This window comes from Xenopus tropicalis, chromosome 3, assembly GCF_000004195.4.
Source record: "Xenopus tropicalis strain Nigerian chromosome 3, UCB_Xtro_10.0, whole genome shotgun sequence".
Taxonomy (NCBI): domain Eukaryota; kingdom Metazoa; phylum Chordata; class Amphibia; order Anura; family Pipidae; genus Xenopus; species Xenopus tropicalis.
Window position 1 is genome coordinate 126,694,301 of NC_030679.2, and position 19,320 is coordinate 126,713,620.

The 19,320-nt window shown below is 43.9% G+C and overlaps 1 protein-coding gene across 4 annotated transcripts; it reads right to left on the bottom strand.

Moving 5' to 3' along the window:
• Positions 1-2,319: 2,319 nt before the first annotated feature.
• Positions 2,320-17,085, bottom strand: ube2d4 (ubiquitin conjugating enzyme E2D 4 (putative)). 4 transcript variants are annotated; one of them, XM_002932549.5, is made up of 7 exons: positions 16,950-17,085; positions 13,300-13,363; positions 12,623-12,654; positions 11,498-11,575; positions 11,297-11,402; positions 8,844-8,937; positions 2,320-6,826 (listed from the first exon to the last, which is right to left on the bottom strand). In XM_002932549.5, the coding sequence occupies exons 1-7, from the start codon at positions 16,971-16,973 to the stop codon at positions 6,781-6,783; spliced, it is 444 nt and encodes a 147-aa protein (XP_002932595.1). In that variant the 5' UTR covers positions 16,974-17,085; the 3' UTR covers positions 2,320-6,780. The 4 variants fall into 4 exon arrangements, with proteins under 4 accessions (XP_002932595.1, XP_012814893.1, XP_004912625.1 ...); XM_012959439.3 differs by lacking the exon at positions 16,950-17,085 and adding an exon at positions 16,836-16,857; XM_004912568.4 differs by lacking the exon at positions 16,950-17,085 and adding an exon at positions 16,656-16,771.
• Positions 17,086-19,320: the final 2,235 nt, after the last annotated feature.

Sequence of the window (19,320 nt, forward strand, 5' to 3'; positions counted from 1 at the left end):
AGAACATCGATTAGTCTTCCCTATTTGCTCTCTTGGACCCCACAGGGCCCCATATTTGCACTCCAAAAGATAGCTCTGCCACAAAATCTCCTTTGACATTATTAGCAGTGTGTAATTATTCACTCCTATAAATAACAGTTTTGCAGGGCTGTATCAGAATCTCCAACTTGTGCTTTTGTTCCAGCAAGCAATTCACTGCACCCCAGGGGATCAGTGTTAACCCAAGATAGATACTAAATGGTAAAGCTGCCAACCAGTTATACAGGTCTGAGAGCACTCATCCATGTCTAAGCCCCATCCTCTGACTATATATAACGCACATAACTTTAGAGTGCGGCACTGACTGAAAGTAGCTTCAGTATATTTTCATGAAAAATGTTTTATTTGCAAAATTAAGGAAACCCTAATATGAATGACTTCTGGTTATGGCTACATCACTGCTATGTTCCCTTATCACATTTAGCTTCTACCTCCTGGTTTTCTAATAGTTCCGCATCTATTCTCCACCTTTTAGCATTCTACTCCATATAAATACCTAGCCTGCTTCTGTCTAATCATTACTCCCACCAGCCTACACCTTCTGGTTCTCTGCTTCATACGCAGACCTTATCACTCTTTACCCCGTGCATAACCTAGAAAAGAACGCATACCCTAAACTGCAAAACCTTAACTCACAAAACGAGGGCATTGTAGGACCTGCACCCAACCTGTATCTGCATCTTTCCACCCTGTACGCAACTTCTGTGCATGTCTTAGGTTTCAACACAGGGAAACTTTGAGAGGAGAAAAGTGTACTTCTCCAATCTCACCCGCACTCAAACCAAACCCACAATGGTCGCCCAAATTTCAACCCTAACTGGCCTGAACTTAAGGTGCCCATACGCTGTAAGATCCTCTCGTATGGCGAGAGTGGGGGGAGTTCCCACTTAATGAAAGCAATACCTGTTACTGTTAAATGAAAATACGACAATACCAACACACACCATGATTACAAAACTCTCTTTAATACAGGGGTAGCTTGTATTTCAGCCACATTCGCCCTTTTTTTTCTTTTTCAGTAAAGAGGTTATATTTTTTTGCATGATTTACACATTTCAGCTTTTTCAGAACAAGACTCTGACAAAACAAATAAAGAAGATGGGCACAGGTATTTTAAAAATGATTTTTTTTTCCTTTTTAATCAGCACCAACTTAAAAGATTCACAATTTGGCAGAGGAAAAAAAATTAAATAAGTCATGAGAGGTGCAGATAACCGTTTCACTGTTGGAGCCCCTCCAAATCTGTTAGGGGTCTGGAAATAAATTAGCATAATGTCACACACACACACACACTGCACACCATATAAATTCATTCCTAGTAGGGGTAATTGAAAGAAAAAAAAAGAAACATGCACGTTTATATGCAGGGGGATTGAGATATGTAACAGTTCACTAACAGAAAATTCAAAAACTGTCCTCCCCTATGGAAACTTGGGCTATGTCAAGGCTGTGTATTCTATGGTAGCTTTCACATTTTATCAATACTATAAAGGGGCCATAAAATAAAACTGAAATGTACTTGACTCAATGTATTTATAATAACAGTTTGTTCTTTTATGTTAAACATTGTCTTCATGTTGTTACCAGAGATGTCTTTTAGGGAGGGAGTCTAAGCATGAGCAACTTTTCACAAAGCAGAAATCATAGGTATAGTAGGGAGAGATGGTGCCTATTGTAGCAGTGGGGGGATAATAGCCTCTGGGAAGGGACTGTGGCTGTGGGATAGCAGGTATAGTAGGGAGAGATGGTGCCTATAGTAGCAGTGGGGATAATAGCCTCTGGGAATGGACTCTGGCTGTGGGATAGCAGGTATAGTAGGGAGAGATGGTGCCTATAGTAGCAGTGGGGGGATAATAGCCTCTGGGAAGGGACTGTGGCTGTGGGATAGCAGGTATAGTAGGGAGAGATGGTGCCTATAGTAGCAGTGGGGGGATAATAGCCTCTGGGAAGGGACTGTGGCTGTGGGATAGCAGGTATAGTAGGGAGAGATGGTGCCTATAGTAGCAGTGGGATAATAGCCTCTGGGAAGGGACTCTGGCTGTGGGATAGCAGGTATAGTAGGGAGAGATGGTGCCTATAGTAGCAGTGGGGGGGATAATAGCCTCTGGGAAGGGACTGTGGCTGTGGGATAGCAGGTATAGTAGGGAGAGATGGTGCCTATAGTAGCAGTGGGGGGATAATAGCCTCTGGGAAGGGACTGTGACTGGGACTGTGAGATAGCAGGTATAGTAGGGGAGATGGTGCCTATAGTAGCAGTGGGATAATAGCATGGCTGTGGGATAGCAGGTATAAAATCAAATCAAGGTATAGTGGGTTGGGTAATCCTGAAAAGTATGTTCTGCCCTGGGCCCCACTGTTACCGCTAAAGACACCCCTGATGATAATTGTCAAGGAGTCAGAGCATTTCCTGAGAGAAAATAGGGATAAGCAGATCTGATATAGCCAAACTGCACAATCTGGTAGCCATCAATGCACTGAATACTATACTTGGCTGTGAAATAGTAACTGTTAACTTTTCTCTAAAAAGAGCTTATGTGCTCCAATGTGTAACAGGATTTTAAAAACATTCACAAATATTTAAATATATCTACAAATAGATCTATACATACATATATTATACAATGCTGAAGGGAGAGACTGCCTGGACAAGAGATTTGAAGTTGTATGTGCTTGTAGAAGCTGCCTTCCAGACACTTTCCCTACAATTCCCACAATGGTGGATCATGCTGGGAGCTGTAGCTCAGAACAGCTTGGCTCAAGTTCTATTTGTGCTGCTCTGCAGAACAGGAGGTGTAGAAATCAGGGTACTGATTGCTTCTCATTCGCCACATGCACTGCCCTGTCTGGAAAATGGACTTCCTTTAGGCAACAGCACATGCACATTCAAATATCTTTCTTTTTGTGTAACTACCGGAATATTCTCCATCATATTTATGTAATCAAATCCATACTGTGGCTATTCCATAGGGATGCCCCCAATCCTTTATCCAGTTTGGGATTTGGCTAAATCCAAGGGACTGTGTTGCTGTCCTTTTTAACCCTTTCACATATGGAAATTAGGCCAATTCCTTCATGAAAGATTCAGGATATGGCCAAATCCCAACACAAGAGGATTTAGTACATCCCTACTATCCTGCTCCATCTTGCTATTTCTAACACCAATCTACATTCTTTTTAAGTTACTCACTTTTATCGATAATGTCACGTTAGAGTCTTGACTTCTACTGTTATCAGGCTAAACAGAGCAATGGTCAAATGTCCCCTTATCAACCTTGCACCATTTTCCACAGTGATCAACAGGAAAGAGCTGGGGGTGTAATGCCTCCTCAATGCTTTAGGCAGCACATTTTCCATAGATCTCTATGGGATTTAGTCAAGCAGACTGTGACCACTGCTTCTGCCACCCTGAATACCCATATGCTGACGGCACACTTAGCACCGGCTGGAAATAGAACACCCAAAATTGCCCCTTGCTGCCCACCACTGACTTGAATCCTAACCCTAATACATACAGATCCAAGGATCAAACACTGGTTGGTGGCAAAGGGATGAAAGATCTTCATTTACCAAATATCACAACAGCAACCCTTTCATGCTCCTCCTGTAGCACTGGTAAAGCTTAATATAACCTTTCTCTATGTTAATGCTTTTCTCCATATGTTAATATGGGCCACAGCACAGTGTATCAACTGAAAAACACCAATAAAAGTAAAATAGAAGAATGTGAAATAGCACTATGGAACTTACAGAAACAGACATCATAATACCCCTTTATAGTCACCAGGAGTAATATCCTGTATATATTGCCCCCCATATGTAATAAAATGTTTGCCCAGGAGAAGTAACCAGCAGCAACCATTAAGATGTTTGTTTTTAAACAAGTGACCAGTAAAGACTTCCTGCTGGCTGGTTGGTATAGGTTACTGCTCCTGGCCAAACCTAGGGGTGTATTTATTAACACTGGAGACACCAGTGATGTTGCCCATAGCAACCAATCAGATCTTTGCTTTTGTTTTCTAATTTGTAGGTGACTGTTCAAATCTAATTGCTAATTGGTTGCTATGGGCAACATCACTGGTGATGTTTGTCTCCGATGTTAATAAATACGCCCCCTGGGGGTATATTTATTATAATATGTAAGCTAACAGCACCAGTGATGTTGCCCATAGCAACCACTCAGCAATTAGATTTGAACGGTCACCTACACGTTAGAAAACACAAGCAAAGATCTGTTGCTATAGGCTTACACATAATAATAAACATGCCCCTTGGTGTCTTTAATTACATAACCCCATTAATGTAGAGGTTTTCTTCATTAACGTATTTGTTTTGAATCAACCAATACATTGGGCAGAAAGTCTTTAACCAAAGACATTTTGTGCGCGTGTATAGTATATATCATACATCATACATACTATCAGATAACAGCTTGTAGTGGATAAATAACGGAGACTTGCAGTGCTCATAGCACATAAAAAGGCTTCATTTGTGAAGCCGAAGGCAGTGTGCAAAGTGTAAAAAAAAAAAGGCCACCGTCCTCAGTTATTCTGCACTTTGCAAACTTCGTTCCGCCATATGCATATTGCCACTCAATTTCAGAGCACAGAGACCTGCCGCACAGCCTTTGGAACCAGCGCTGACTGTGTTAGTGTCGGATCCAAGAGAAGTGGGGGGGAGGCAAACAAGTGTCCTACCGGCCCCAACACTGTATGTCATTTAAACATGCAAGGAAGGGAGCAGAAGGACATGCAGCCCGCACCAATTACCACCTGCCCTAAGGACAGGGCTGCGCTCAAGACAAAGAGCAGGGGGGGAGCAATAATGAGCATTAGGGGTGTGGACCCCTTAAGTCTCTTCACCCTTGTGCTGCCTATCATTAACTATAATGGAAATCTGCCTGCCATTACTAGATTGTGTGTTAAAATGCACATTTTGGGCTGAAATCCCCTGTGGCAGCAGTGTCAGGCAGATTTCAATTACTGCCAATGATGGACAGCTTTTCAAGGCGTGCCATGAGCCTCAGTCTGTAGTGTGCACAAGGCCTTATGACACACACACACAAACCTCTATTATTATGACATATAGTTAATTCAGGCAGGTTGTGCCCACAGGTATTGGTGGGAGTACAAGTCACTTAGCCTGTAGGATTACCATACTGTAAATGGGACTTGGGATGATTAGTAACAGGTAAAATTTCACAGGTAACACCAACTGCTGCTTTGTATAGTGATGCAGAGTATTATCATGCACAGCTTGAGAAAGCAGGCCTACGCATTCTAATTATTTTGATCTGAATCTACAGGACCCCTAAAAAGCTGCCTTTGAGGAACATCACAGAAAATTGACATTTTTACCAATAGGAACTCGTACGTATATAGACAGTACAGCAAGTGAATTCATTCAGCAGCATGTTCTATACTATTCTTCAGGCACTCGGCATCATTATATAGTAGGCAGAGATGCTGACACAGTGAATCCTACTTCTGGAGCATCCTTGTGGGGGAGATTGGGTTTCTAAATAGACAGAAGCAGAGGCCGTGCAGCATTATACCCACGTGTGCACAGCTTTGCAAGCCTGGTGCAGTTTGTCCCAGTATTCAGAATGAGGTAGGCTGGGACGGGGCGCAGCGCACAGGGCAGGCCCTTCAAACATTGCTCATACCTGTAGTACATTGCTCAGCAGGTAGGAACGGCAAGCATTTAACTCTTGCGCAGCCTCTAACTACGTTCCGCCATGAAAGGATGCTGAAGTGTTAACTGATGCCTCGTATACTGGAGCCCTGAGTGTGAACGTGATAGGCTTTTCTCAGGTATCCCACAGAAAAAGAAAAACATGCAGGAAGTTAGTATTAACTACAGGAATTATTAGGGTCTAATTAAAAGAAAAAAAAAATATGGCAGCTGGATTAGGCAGCCATGATGTTGAAATGTTAAGGAGCACATATACTACTAATAGCTACTGATCACCTACACACATAAAAGGATTCTCTGGACAGTGATGGCATTCAGAAAACCGCTCTCAGCAGAAATATTGTACACTGAAAAATTGTGTCACCCACTCAAGGGTTGTAACCATTAAAAACTGCAGTGTTGTGAGCTGTGCCATGTTTTTCCCAGACTCCTTTGCTCTTGGAAGGGTAATATGGCAGATAATGCATTCAAGATGAACTTTTCCCTTGAGAGGATTCCTCGAGGGCCTTGACATGGACACTCCCACGCTACTTTCCAAAGGTGCAATATTGTCTCTCTCTTTCCTTCCTGCAAAATGGCAGTTGCCAACCATGTCATTCTGGTGTGGGAGACAGTAGAAGGGAAAAAAAGGGGGTCGGGTTCCTGGGACCCACCCCAATTCAACATCTGGTGTCCTGAGTTATTTAAAGTAGGTAAAGTGATATGAGCTTCTTGCACAAGATCCAAGGGAGGTCTTCACAGTGCAAAGCAGGACAAGGGCTTTGCAAGATGGGGGGGTGGGGGGTGAAAAAATAAACACGGGGAGGCAGAGTGATATCACAGCAGCAGATTTCAATGGGAGAGGGCAGGATTGGTTCTCAGCCAGGCCAGGGGAGGCATATGCGTGGTGGGGCTCATCCTTGGAGTTTCTGGGATTTTTTTCTTTTGGTTCGGAGTTGATATAAAAACATTGCGAGCATGTTGGCACAAAATGATATCAAGGGGATGAGGGAGGGCCTGGCCTCTCTCCCCTCTCCAGTCTGTCAGTCTGGCTGAGCTATTATGGGAGCATTACATTGCATATTTCTGTGTCCATTCTCTTGCTAGTCTGTTGTACCTGCAGGGGAGTAAATGTAACAATAAGGCTTCACATCATTCGCAAGTTAAAAACTCAGGCTTTTGCATAAGAGAAAAAGTTCCTCTTTTTCTAAACTAAGTTTTCATTTTATTTTCACACCATTAAACAGATCCTCGGATACAGGCGAGTATACGGAACCCTTGCGGCTCCAAATATAGCAAGTGCACTGCCACATACCCCATCCATAACTCTGCATAAAAATAGTGAAATTCCAAATCTTATTTTTTCCCCCTTTGATAGCTAGGAGGCCCGCCAAAGTGCCGCCAGCAAAGTGTAAATGACAGACTCTGTTTGTAAACAGTTTGCCATTCACACTTAGCTCTTAGAGTTATTTCTGGGCTGTGTCTCAATACACTGTCCTAAAAATACATCTAATCACATGCTTACATATTAGGAGATCGGTGCTGCTCACCTACGTACATAGCACTTCCATGCTACTGCTCTGAAATTAAGTCTATTATACCCCAGATGTCTAACTTGAGCACTACAGCACTGCCTACCCAGAGAACATGCATTTTTTTGATGCACCTCGACATAATGTTTGGAGAGGAGTACGGGCACACCCTCTTAAATGAATATTATATATAATAAAGGCTGCAGCTGAAGTGAAGGGAGGGGTTTGTTTATACAGAAGTTTCCTAATGGACTGGAAATTGATTAAGAACAAAGTAATGTGACAACTTTCAGTTTCTCTTTTTGTGCAAGAAATAACAAAAAATGCAAAAATAAATAATTAAAGCAATAAGCAAAAGTTATGTTCAGCACAAGCCCTGTTCATTGAACTAAACTTAAAAAAGGCCCCTGTTCTCAACATAATTACAATGTGGTGAAACCACTGTCTGTGATCACAACTGCATGGAATGTGCATTCTATAAGCAAATATCCTTTACATTTGTAATGATGCAAGAAATTTCTCGGTATAATCTGTGCTTCTTTTTTTTTTGCACATACCATACAGATAATACGCAATAACAGTATGCTCCTTTAACACATAAAACAATGTAGAGCCAGCCTGGCATAAAAGAAACAGCTTCCATTAGCAAACTGGCAAAGCATGGTATCAACACTATAAGCCATTAGTATGTGGGCCAAGGCTCTGTGCAGGCCAGTCAGGTTCTTACAGTTCCATATCAGCAAACTAATTCTATATGGACCTTAATTTTGTGAGTTAAAGGAGAAAGATAGGTAAAAACTAAGTAAGCTCAGAAAGGTCTATATAAATACAGCCATAAGCTGCCAAAAGATTTCTTGTGTCTGTTTTCCTGTGCCAGAGACATGCAGCTCTCTGCTCTCTCCATTCTCCTGCTCCCCCCCCCCCCCCCTTCAATAATGCTAAGAACTCCCTCCCCCCCTTAGGAATGTGGATCTGAGCCAATCAGCAGCAAGCTGACTCATAGTCTAACTAACTGAGCATGTTCGCTTGGTCTTGGTCTCCGTGCAGGAGTGAGGCATTATGGCAACTTTCTTTACACAGCTCAGCGTTTTTTCTTCCTGTTTGGCTTCTGATCATCTGAACAAGAGAAATATGGGGAGACTTAAGGGCACTATTAAGAGAACTGAAGGTATGCCTGCAGCTTGAGAATAACACTTTACTAGCCTTTCCTTCTCCTTTAAGAGCTTAATACATAAAAACTCACCCATGTTCTATTCATTGCTATAGGAGTTTAAAAATCATATTTATCAAATGGTGACAGAACGTGGTTGTGTTAATGTACTGAGTGCTAAACTCACATTTTCATAAATCTAACCCTTTGTCTTTGAGCCTTTACCAAATTGCTTCTGTAAAGTAGGAAGCACAGAATTATCAAGAATGTCATTGTATGATGTAGTGGCACATATGGGCAATGATGAGTGTGGTTGGGACAGCCAATTTTATTAATTACATGAGGTGTCCACATTCTTTTGGCCACACAGTGTAGGTGTAGCGCATGTACTCACCTTGAATTTCACATACCCGTTACAACTAACACCAAAACTGGTAGCAATATGTACTTACTTCTCCCGATCTGCTTTGTACGTGTGAGCAATCTCTGGCACCAGAGGATCGTCGGGGTTTGGGTCACAGAGTAAAGAACAGATGGATAGCAGTACTAGAAAGTAAAGTCACAATGTTAGTGTAGAGCAGGGTTCCCCAAACATTTTTATCCGTAAGCAACATTTACTATTAAAAAAAAAAAAAAAAAAGTTGGGGAGCAACACAAGCATGAAAAAAGGGAGTGACAAATAAGGGCCGTGATTAGTCATTTGGTAGCCCAGTGTAGATTAGCATGAGTCTGGCAGTTCCAATGGGCTGCATGCCTACAAAACTTTCCTCTAAAGGTGGCCATACACGGGCCGATTGTAGCTGCTGATATTGGTCCCTTGGACCGATTCGGCAGCTTATCGGCCCATGTAGGGGCAGGAACGAGGGGCATGCCCGACCGATATTTGGGCTGAAATTGGGCAGATATCAATCGGGCAGGTTAAAATATTTATTCGGATGGGGGACTGCATCGGCTCGTTGATGGGCCCCCGCGAACCGCCTGCCCCATTGCCGCCATTATAATTTGATTGTTTGGCCCCAGGGCCAAACCCGTAGGTGGGGATATCGGGTGAATATCCGCTTGCTTGGCGACCTCACCAAGCGAGCAAATCTTCACGTGTATGGGCACCTTAATCAGAAATTGAAAAATGAGCACCCACTGTGAGGCCACTGGGAGCAAAATTAAAGGGTTTGGTAAGCAACATGCTGCTCACTAGCCACTGGTTGGGGATCACTGCTGTAAAGCTTTGCCAGTACTATAACTCAAACACAATCAGGGAGGTGCAACAACAATAAACACCAAACTAGATAAGTGGTAATATGATGCAGTCAGTATTTATTCTGTGGTTGGCTTTACCTCAGTCTACCTTTGCTCCTTTACATTACCATGCATCCTCAAAGAGGGACATACGCTAAAACAAATCCCAAATGGCACAATAAGGGCAGTGGCACACGAGGAGATTAGTCACCAGAGATAACTCTTGGCTATTGTTGGCGACTAATCTACCCAAATTGCCATCCCACCAGCAAGAATGTAAATAACCGGTGAGACGGCATACGCATTGCTTTGGTTTCCCAAAGTCGCCCGAAGTTGCCTCTCAAGGAAAACCGTAGTGACGCGTATGCCATCCCAGCGGCAATTTACCGTATATACTATAAGTATAAGCCGAGTTTTTCAGCATGAAAAATGTGCTAAAAAACTCACCCTCGGCTTATACTCGAGTTGATATACACTGTCACTGTGCACCCCGCCCCCCCCCATGCGTGCATAAAACTTCATGGGGTGGGGTGCGCGACAGCACACAGAACAGTGATACTTGGTATGCAGCGTGGATGGGTGCAGACACATGGATGGCACACATGCTGGCATAAACTGAAAGCAGAGGTAATCGGGTGATTGAACACAATCTAAAATTATTTCAATTGTACTTTTTAAGATGATTTTCTAGCCATGGGGCCCTCTGAGGTTGGGGGGGTCCTTGCCTTACACCCCAAAAAACAGCCTATTTAGTAGACTCTGCTTGTAACAATTCTAAAGTAGATTTCCATAGCAAAGAGAGAAGTGTGTGCTAAACAAATTCTCAAAATAATCAGTATCAAGAAGACTACATACTTTCAAGCACAAGTATGTAGTCTTCTTGATACTGATTATTTTGAGATAAAAGGAGATTAATCAGAATTGACTTTAATCAATGGCATGATTACAAGAAGGAGGGTCAAAGGGTCCTCCATCCACCTTTCCCTAATCACCTTTCTCTAATCTGCAGCTGCCAACATTATATATTTATGAAGAGTTCACGCTGAAAAGGTCACGCTGAGTGTCCTTTTATTATTTGATTATTGAAACTTAGCAGTAGCTGCTGCATTTCCCACCCTTGGCTTATACTCGAGTCAATAAGTTTTTCCAGTTTCCTTAGGTAAAATTAGGTACCTCGGCTTATATTCGGATCGGAGTATATACGGTACATTCTTGCCGGTGGGATGGCATTTTGGGGAGATTATTCACACGCGGTAGCGAAGATTTATCCCGGGCAACTAATCTCCTCCTCGTGTAACACTTGCCCTAAAGGGTAGCTACCATATGGTTCAGGATAACCGGCTTTTACTGAGGGTGAAGACACACGAAGCTACATAGTAGCAGCTACTTGCCATGACTACTAAACGCTGACAATACTGAGAATTGCCTCTGCTAAAACACACATAGAGAAAATAATCAGCATTGTTTATTTTAGGGTGAAGACACACTGAGCTACTAGTAGCAGCTACTTGTCACGGCTACAAAAAAGACAATGCTGATCATTTACTAATAATTGTCTCTACTTGTGTTTTAGCAAGGAATAAATGGCAATCTGGCTTCAAAATGAAGATTCTTATAAGGCTTCTCTCTCTAATCTTACACATTGACATGTAAACAGACCTACACTAACCTTTGGACACAGTCAGGGCTGGCGACCACTGGCTCCGGAGGATATCCAGGCAGATGCTTCCGTTGCTGTTTATATTAGGGTGATAAATCTTCGTTGTAAACGCCACCTGTAATGAAACCAAGGGTAGAGCTGTAATAAGGATTCAGGGCTAACAGTATGGTTTTAAAGGAAGCTCTTCCCAAGCTGCTCCATCAGACTTACCTTGGGAGGTTTAAAGGGGTAATCTGTGGGAAAGTGAATTGTGAGGAAGAAAACTCCACCTTGGAAGGGACTGTCATTCTAAGAAAGAAAAAAAGAGAATGTCATAGGAAAAAAAACAATAAATGAGAGGGTTTTAAACAGAGGGTGACCATGGCTTGCTGTGAGAATCTGGTGGAAAACAGCAATGGTCAAAACAACATGGTTCATTTGGCACCTCTTGTAATGTTGTTTAATGAAAAGTATCCTGGCTGACACTCATTGAGCAATAAAAGGCGGACCTAAACTCAGAAATGCTTGTTGTCCACCCGTCCTGCTGTGTGTCCATTAGCCAGGGTGCTTTCCATTAAATAACATTAGGAGCTGAATAAATAAAGTTCAAGTAGAACAAAACCCCAAATCACTGGGGGGGGGGGCAATCTTTTGGGCACCCCATATCAATTATATTCCCTTAACTACTTTATCAGGCCACCTTTTTGCATGCTCCCAGACACCCTATGCGCTATTTCAAGCTGGGCACACACACAGTACAGTACAGTGCATATACCTGCCCAATGGTGGGCTGGTGCGTTTCTAATGCGTTTCTCCCCATCACTGCAGGTATACAAATATCCCTTTATATGATAAAAAGTTATTACACCAGGCATTCACTGACCTTATTAGGGGACCAAGCCTGTTTATCAGTAGTGTTGATCTGCACTTTAATTATAAACTGGCAATATATATTATTTTTTAAAGATTTTATTTTGCATATTTTATATTTAAAACTGGCAATATATTTAACGTTATGCCTCACTGGGCACAGCCATACTTGCTGATGTATTGTTTATAAGCTGCAACAGAACAGTTTCCCTAATGACTAAAAATAAAAGATTCTGTCAAATTGTATAGATAAGGTCTCAGCTGTTCTCTTGTTTATGTTTATGAGACCAAATATACAGAACGGGGAGTACCCCTAAAGCTACATGGGGTATATGCTTAAGACCCAGGACTGCTGTATAACATTATTATAAGAGAACATTTAAAGCATCTTAAACACAAAATCAGAATTTAGCATTAGGAAGAACTGTTGGGGCAGGAGGAAGGGAAAAGAGGAATTTTAGAAACAGAATTGTGAAAGGTACTTACAGGGCCCATAATGGTCGCCTGCCAGTGGAATACTGCAACACAAAGAGAGACCATGAGAGATATTTTCTGATGTTATTCTAGACCAATAAAAGCAGCAGAAATTATGAATTACAAGGTCAGTTACCAAGTGATGGAGGATTATAAAAACAATGTAAAGAAAATGATTCACTCGTGTCGCAACCATATGTGTAGTGTTACTGGAAAGTAGTGTTGGTTTGGAGATTATATCAACCGTACCAATGCCAGGCCTTGCAATAGGCACAACAGTATGGTGTCAAATACTGTACAAGGTATAATAAAAAAAAAACAAAAAACTTGAATTCCAGATGAACAGACAATGTTATTTGTATATATGTGGTGCCTGAGAGGCTCTCTGATGGCTTTGGGTACATACCAAGTGGTGGTTTATCATCCATCCTCTCCAAGCAGAGTACCATGCAGAGTTACAGTTCAAAAGAGGCAAAATAACTTTGTATCTCTATATCTCCAACTTACATCATCTACAGATACCATCAGAGTTATGGAATCACAAAACCCATTTCATAACTATAGCGCTGTGTTTCCCTGTCGCAGCCACAAGAACCACCAGAGCAGGACTGCAGCGGTACTGCATTATAACTACCATCGGTGCATACCCTAAGGGTACTTAATAGAGCTCCCATTAACTCCTTACTTACAGTCCTCTCCCACGGGACCAGCTGAACACTGTGCTGGAGGATCCCTCTGTAAATCCATCAGCTCCTGGTACAAGAACATAAAGAACAGACAGGGTCATCAGTAACAGTTTCTCCCATAATACAGCCAGGAACTACAATGGCTGCCTCTCACCTATCAGCCAATACAATACCAAGGCCCAAGGCTAATAGACTCTTGCACTTAAACTAAAGGTGCCGCTTGGCAATGTCGCCAAGAGAGCGGATCTTCACCCGATATCCCCACCTACCTGGGGTTATCATCTGTGGTTATGGGGCAGTCGGTTCGGGGACCACATCAACGAGCCAATGCGGTCCCCAATCCGACTGGATTTTCTAACCTGGCCGATCGAGATCTGGCCAATTTCAGGCCAGATATCGGTCGGCCAGGCCGCTCTGTTCTGCCCATACATGGGCCGATTAGCTGCCGTGTCGGTCCAAGGGACCGATATCAGCAGCTATAGTCGGCCCGTGTATGGGGACCTTTACATAGGAGTCATATGGGAAACTAAGTAATGTAAACTAAGTACTAATTTGTATTTAAAGTGTAGTCTAAAGCTGGCCATACAAGTTAAGATCCACCCATTTGGCGAGGTCATCAAACGAGCAGATCTTCTCCCCACATACCCACCTAAGGTGGGCAACACTGAATTACAATGGCAGGTATAGGAGCCGTTGGTGCCAGGATCGCAACAATGAGCTAATGCAGTCTCAGATCCAACGGGATAATCAAACCTGCTGATCGACACCTGGCCAATTTTCGGACAAACTGGTGAAGCACGTCGTGGGTCCTCATACATGGGCAGAAAAACTGCCGAATCAGTCTAAGGGACTGAAATCAGCAGCTTAAATCTGCCTGTGTACGACCACCTAAACTTTAAATATCAAAACAAGTCACCTTGCATATTAAAGGAACATTTTCTAAGTTCTGTTACAATTTAGATTTTTTTCTCTTCTATTTTTCTAAATATTAGCAGTTTTTAAAAAGAGACTGTAATGTATTTGATACAACAGCACCACCTGCCATTCATTCTGACAAACTGACCAAATTTATTTTGCAAGAAAAAGATAGTCTTGTGCTGTTGTTCTTCTTAGAGCAGTGATCCCCAACCAGTGGCTCGGGGGCAGCATGTTGCTCACAGGCCCGGATTTGTGGAAAGGCCACAAAGGCCTGGGCCTAGGCCGGCACAATTTGGGGGGCGCCATGCCGCCCCACCAAAATATTAAAGTTTTTCATGTATATGGAGCCCACTGCTCCGTATGCAATTGAAAAGACCCGCACACGCATGATCACCAGCCGCATTGGGGGGGTGCGCGCATGCGCTGGGGGGGGGGCGGCCTCGGGGCGCCCGGCTTACAAATCCGGCCCTGGTTGCTCACCATCCCCTTTGATGTTGCTACCAGGGGCCTCAAAGTAGGTGCCCAATTTTACATTTCTCGTTTGAAGTCAAGCTTTGGAAGCACAGAGACACATTTATACTCCAAGCAGAGCCTCCTGCAGGCCAGAAGTCTACACGGGGCTACCTAATAGCCAATCACAGCCCTTTTTTTGCACTTATTTTGGGAAGGTTCGGGGACCGAGTCGGCTCGTTGATGCAGTCCCTGAAACGCGGACGCCTATACCAGTCATTCTAATTTGATTGTTTGTCCCCAGGGCCAAAAGTCTAAATTAGCCCGATATCGGCCACCCGTAGGTAGGGATATCGGGAGAAGATCTGCTCCGTTGGTGACCTCACCAAGCGAGCGGATATTAGCGTGTATGGCCACCTCTACAGAATCATGTAAGTGAGCAGAGAAGAATCATCTGATGTGTCTCTGGTCATCACTAAGCAGAGCAAAATGACCAGCAAGCTGTGTAGTTGTTTTAAATAAAAGATTAATATATGAAATTTAAGTGTTAAGAGCAATCTGAGCAATTCTACATTCATTTGTTTTGAGGCTTTATGTCTCCTTAAAATTACATGCAGATGGATACTGCTAAAATGAGAATCAGCAGGATGTACAGAATGCTGAAATATGCACCACTGCTCCGACTGTCAGGCAATTTTTTTTTCAAAATAATTCAGTTATAAAATAGGCCCCTTTAATCTGCACAGAAGCTTCCTGGCTCAGCTGTTGCAACCTACAACGTGTGCCCAGGATTCAGGCGTTTAGAGCAGTCACTGACACTTCTGCCTTCTAGAAATATTCTAGCAGCCTCTAACGTTCATTATCAGCACATTCCTCAATGGCACTGCATGGCGGGGGCTAACTCAGGCAATAAAAACATCAGAGAGCACCATACAGGCCTGCAATTCATTTATATAAAGGACATGACAGCATTTCAAAAGAACATTTTGGGCAAAACTATGTACGTGGTTTTTTAAACCGTGTAGTGGATTTACAGAGACTTCCCAGTATGGCAGAAAGGTTAGGGTTAGCGCCAATTGAGACCATAAATGTGACCAAGTCAAATCAGAAGTGTGCCTTTCAACTATAGTGGAAGTTAATCCTGCAACTGCTAGGTGGCACAACAACTAAAGGGGGCCCCAGTCTGATGGTCTATATTATTAATGACAAAGAACAAAGCTATTCATAGTCAGCCAGTGGAAATCTGACATATGTTAACCCTTTGCATGTCAGTGACATAGATATTACATCATCAGCAAGGTGACAGACTGCCAACTACACAGTACCTCCATTTTCTAGCAATGTCTTGGAGCATAAAACATTTAAAAAGTTATTACTTTGGCTATCGTCTTTGCTCCTGGCTCTGACTCCAGACACAATGCAGCTGAAGCCAGCTAACGAAAAGCCTAAGGAAGAACTGATTTCTTCGAAGAGTGGCAATCTTAAAACCCTGGCACCTTACAGGGGGCTGTTGTAGACCAGAGCTTCATATTTAGCCTGTGTGAGGCTATTTGGGCCTTTGTGTAGTGGAAACCCAGGGCCTACAGTGAATCTCAGTGCAGACCTGACAACAGAAAGGGATACATACAGCTGTGATTAAACATACCACTGACAATGAGTAATTAATGAACGTAGGAAAGCTGCTCAGAATTATGTTTCCTCCCATTGCAGGAGGGAGGTGAGCTATAAAGCACTTATATGCCTATATTAGCGGTAGCCATTATGTGCACATATGGCCTGGCACCCCCACCCCCCCCCTGCACTGTCCCCTCTACCCATTTAAGGTCTGGCCACAGCAGCTGGCCTGTGGATCCCTTTCTGGCAAGAGATATACTAGGGGTAGGAGGAGGGGCTGCTATTTGCAGCTGTCACGCACGGCACATGCGCAGTGGAGACTGAAGCGCCCCTGCCTCAATACGCATGCGTACTATCACCCAGCACTCCATACCGACCTGCTTCGCGTAGGCGCATAACTTGCTTGCGCTTGGGGGCGAGGCCTTAATCCCAGCCCGCACATGCGCAGTAGCCTCAACAATCTGCTCATTATCTCGCAGATGCTCTGCGCTGCCCTTGGTTCGGCTTTACGGTCCAATCACACGGCCGATCTTAATTCTGTCCCGCCCAGTGCTAACCTAACGCTCCGCGACCGGCCAGTGCGCTTAGTAGCCGCATAGCTTCTATTTCGGTGCCTCTCACGATGGAGCGCGGCGTTTTTCCCCCGCTTTTTCTCGTTTTGCTTCTCTCACCTTCTGGATCCTTTTCAGCGCCATGTTGTTTCAGAGCCGGCGTAGCACACTGTGCTTGGGGCAGCAGCAGCCCGAATCTGACATGAAGCCCCGCCCACAGGCTCACTGCGCCGGCGGTGGGCGGGAATGAATGGGGAATCATGGGAAATGTAGTCTCCGCATTTGTGGAGTAGAAGGGTGGGGGTAGCGTTTGAGTGGCGCTCGGAGCATATAATTTGAGGGCAAACAGGGAATTTGCATTCATGGGGGTAAATGTGTGTATAATTATTCTTACTACATCTGTGCCCTGGTGCTCCTGTGAGCTGCTCACACTGACTGGCCAGCCATTTCTTTTTGTTTCCTCTCAGACGTGGCCCAGGCGGCTAGCAGTGCCCAATACCGGTATTGCTTACTGTTTGGCCAATGTCTAGCCTTTGGCTACTGATAAGCCTTGCAACTCAGCTGGCAATAATTACTCGGCATTCTATTGCTCTAGTAGGCAGTTACCATTCAGGCCAGTGGGGGGCAGTAGTAAGTATTTTGCAGCTTGTCTGCTAGGCAGGAAAGCACTGGCAATTAGTGAAGTTTCTTGTTGGATTTTTCTGAAACAAAAAGGTCCGTAGACTCTAGTGAAAAAAAATGGCCATAGACTTTAATGTTTTTAATCATTTCGCAAATTTTTCAGTGAAGCAAAATGGGACCTGTCCCCTCGTCCATCACTACTGGCACACACTTAGCGGCAGAATGATCAAAATGCGAGTTTAAAGCTTAATAGATAAAAACTCATCCACGTTCTATTCATTCCTATGGGATTTTAAGAAGTGTATTTATCCATTGGTGAGTTGTAACTTTCACCCATTGATACATACACTTCTATAAATCCCATAGGAATGAATAGAACGTGGATGAGTTTTTATGTATTAAGATCTATTTATCACATTTTGATAAATCTGCCCCTGTGTGCCTTTGCCTTTATATGTCGCATAGGGTTGCCACCTTTTCTTCTAGCCTTTACCTGCTGCTGATGTAAGGGGCGAGAGGCTTGTGCCAAATGTGACGGGTTTGTGATTTACTGGGCGGGGATAGACAAGGACAGTCCGATTACAGTAAGGCAGGGTTTGGGGGCGCTCGGGAGGAGGGAATGGAGGCTATTGGGGCTGTTTGTAGGCGAGCCAGGGGCCGAGCAATTAGGAATGACAAATTTACCGATGTCTGTAGATCCACATTTATCCAGGTCATGATATACAGTATCTAGTAGAATTAAGAAAAAAAACTGCAGTTGTTTTAGACTTAAATCTACTAGATACTGTAAATGTACCGATAGTTCAATTTGTAATACCAGCCCTGGCCTTGGCTGGTATGTTACTGGCTAGGTTGGTGAAGTACCAGCCAGGTGAAAACCTATGCTAGGGTTGCCACCTGGATGGTATTTCCCATGCTAGGGTTGCCACCTGGATGGTATTTCCCATGCTAGGGTTGCCACCTGGATGGTATTTCCCATGTTAGGGTTGCCACCTGGATGGTATTTCCCATGCTAGGGTTGCCACCTGGATGGTATTTCCCATGCTAGGGTTGTCACCTGGATGGTATTTCCCATGCTAGAGTTGCCACCTGGATGGTATTTCCCATGCTAAGGTTGCCACATGGATGGTATTTCCCATGCTAGGGTTGCCCCCTGGATGGTATTTCCCATGCTAGGGTTGCCACCTGGATGGTATTTCCCATGCTAGGGTTGCCACCTGGATGGTATTTCCCATGCTAGGGTTGCCACCTGGATGGTATTTCCCATGCTAGGGTTGCCACCTGGATGGTATTTCCCATGCTAGGGTTGCCACCTGGATGGTATTTCCCATGCTAGGGTTGCCACCTGAATGGTATTTCCCATGCTAGGGTTGCAACCTGGATGGTATTTCCCATGCTAGGGTTGCCATCTGGATGGTATTTCCCATGCTAGGGTTGCCACCTGGATGGTATTTCCCATGCTAGGGTTGCCACCTAGATGGTATTTCCCATGCTAGGGTTGCCACCTAGATGGTATTTCCCATGCTAGGGTTGCCACCTAGATGGTATTTCCCATGCTAGGGTTGCCCCCTGGATGGTATTTCCCATGCTAGGGTTGCCACCTAGATGGTATTTCCCATGCTAGGGTTGCCACCTAGATGGTATTTCCCATGCTAGGGTTGCCACCTAGATGGTATTTCCCATGCTAGGGTTGCCACCTAGATGGTATTTCCCATGCTAGGGTTGCCACCTGGATGGTATTTCCCATGCTAGGGTTGCCACCTAGATGGTATTTCCCATGCTAGGGTTGCCACCTGGATGGTATTTCCCATGCTAGGGTTGCCATCTGGATGGTATTTCCCATGCTAGGGTTGCCACCTAGATGGTATTT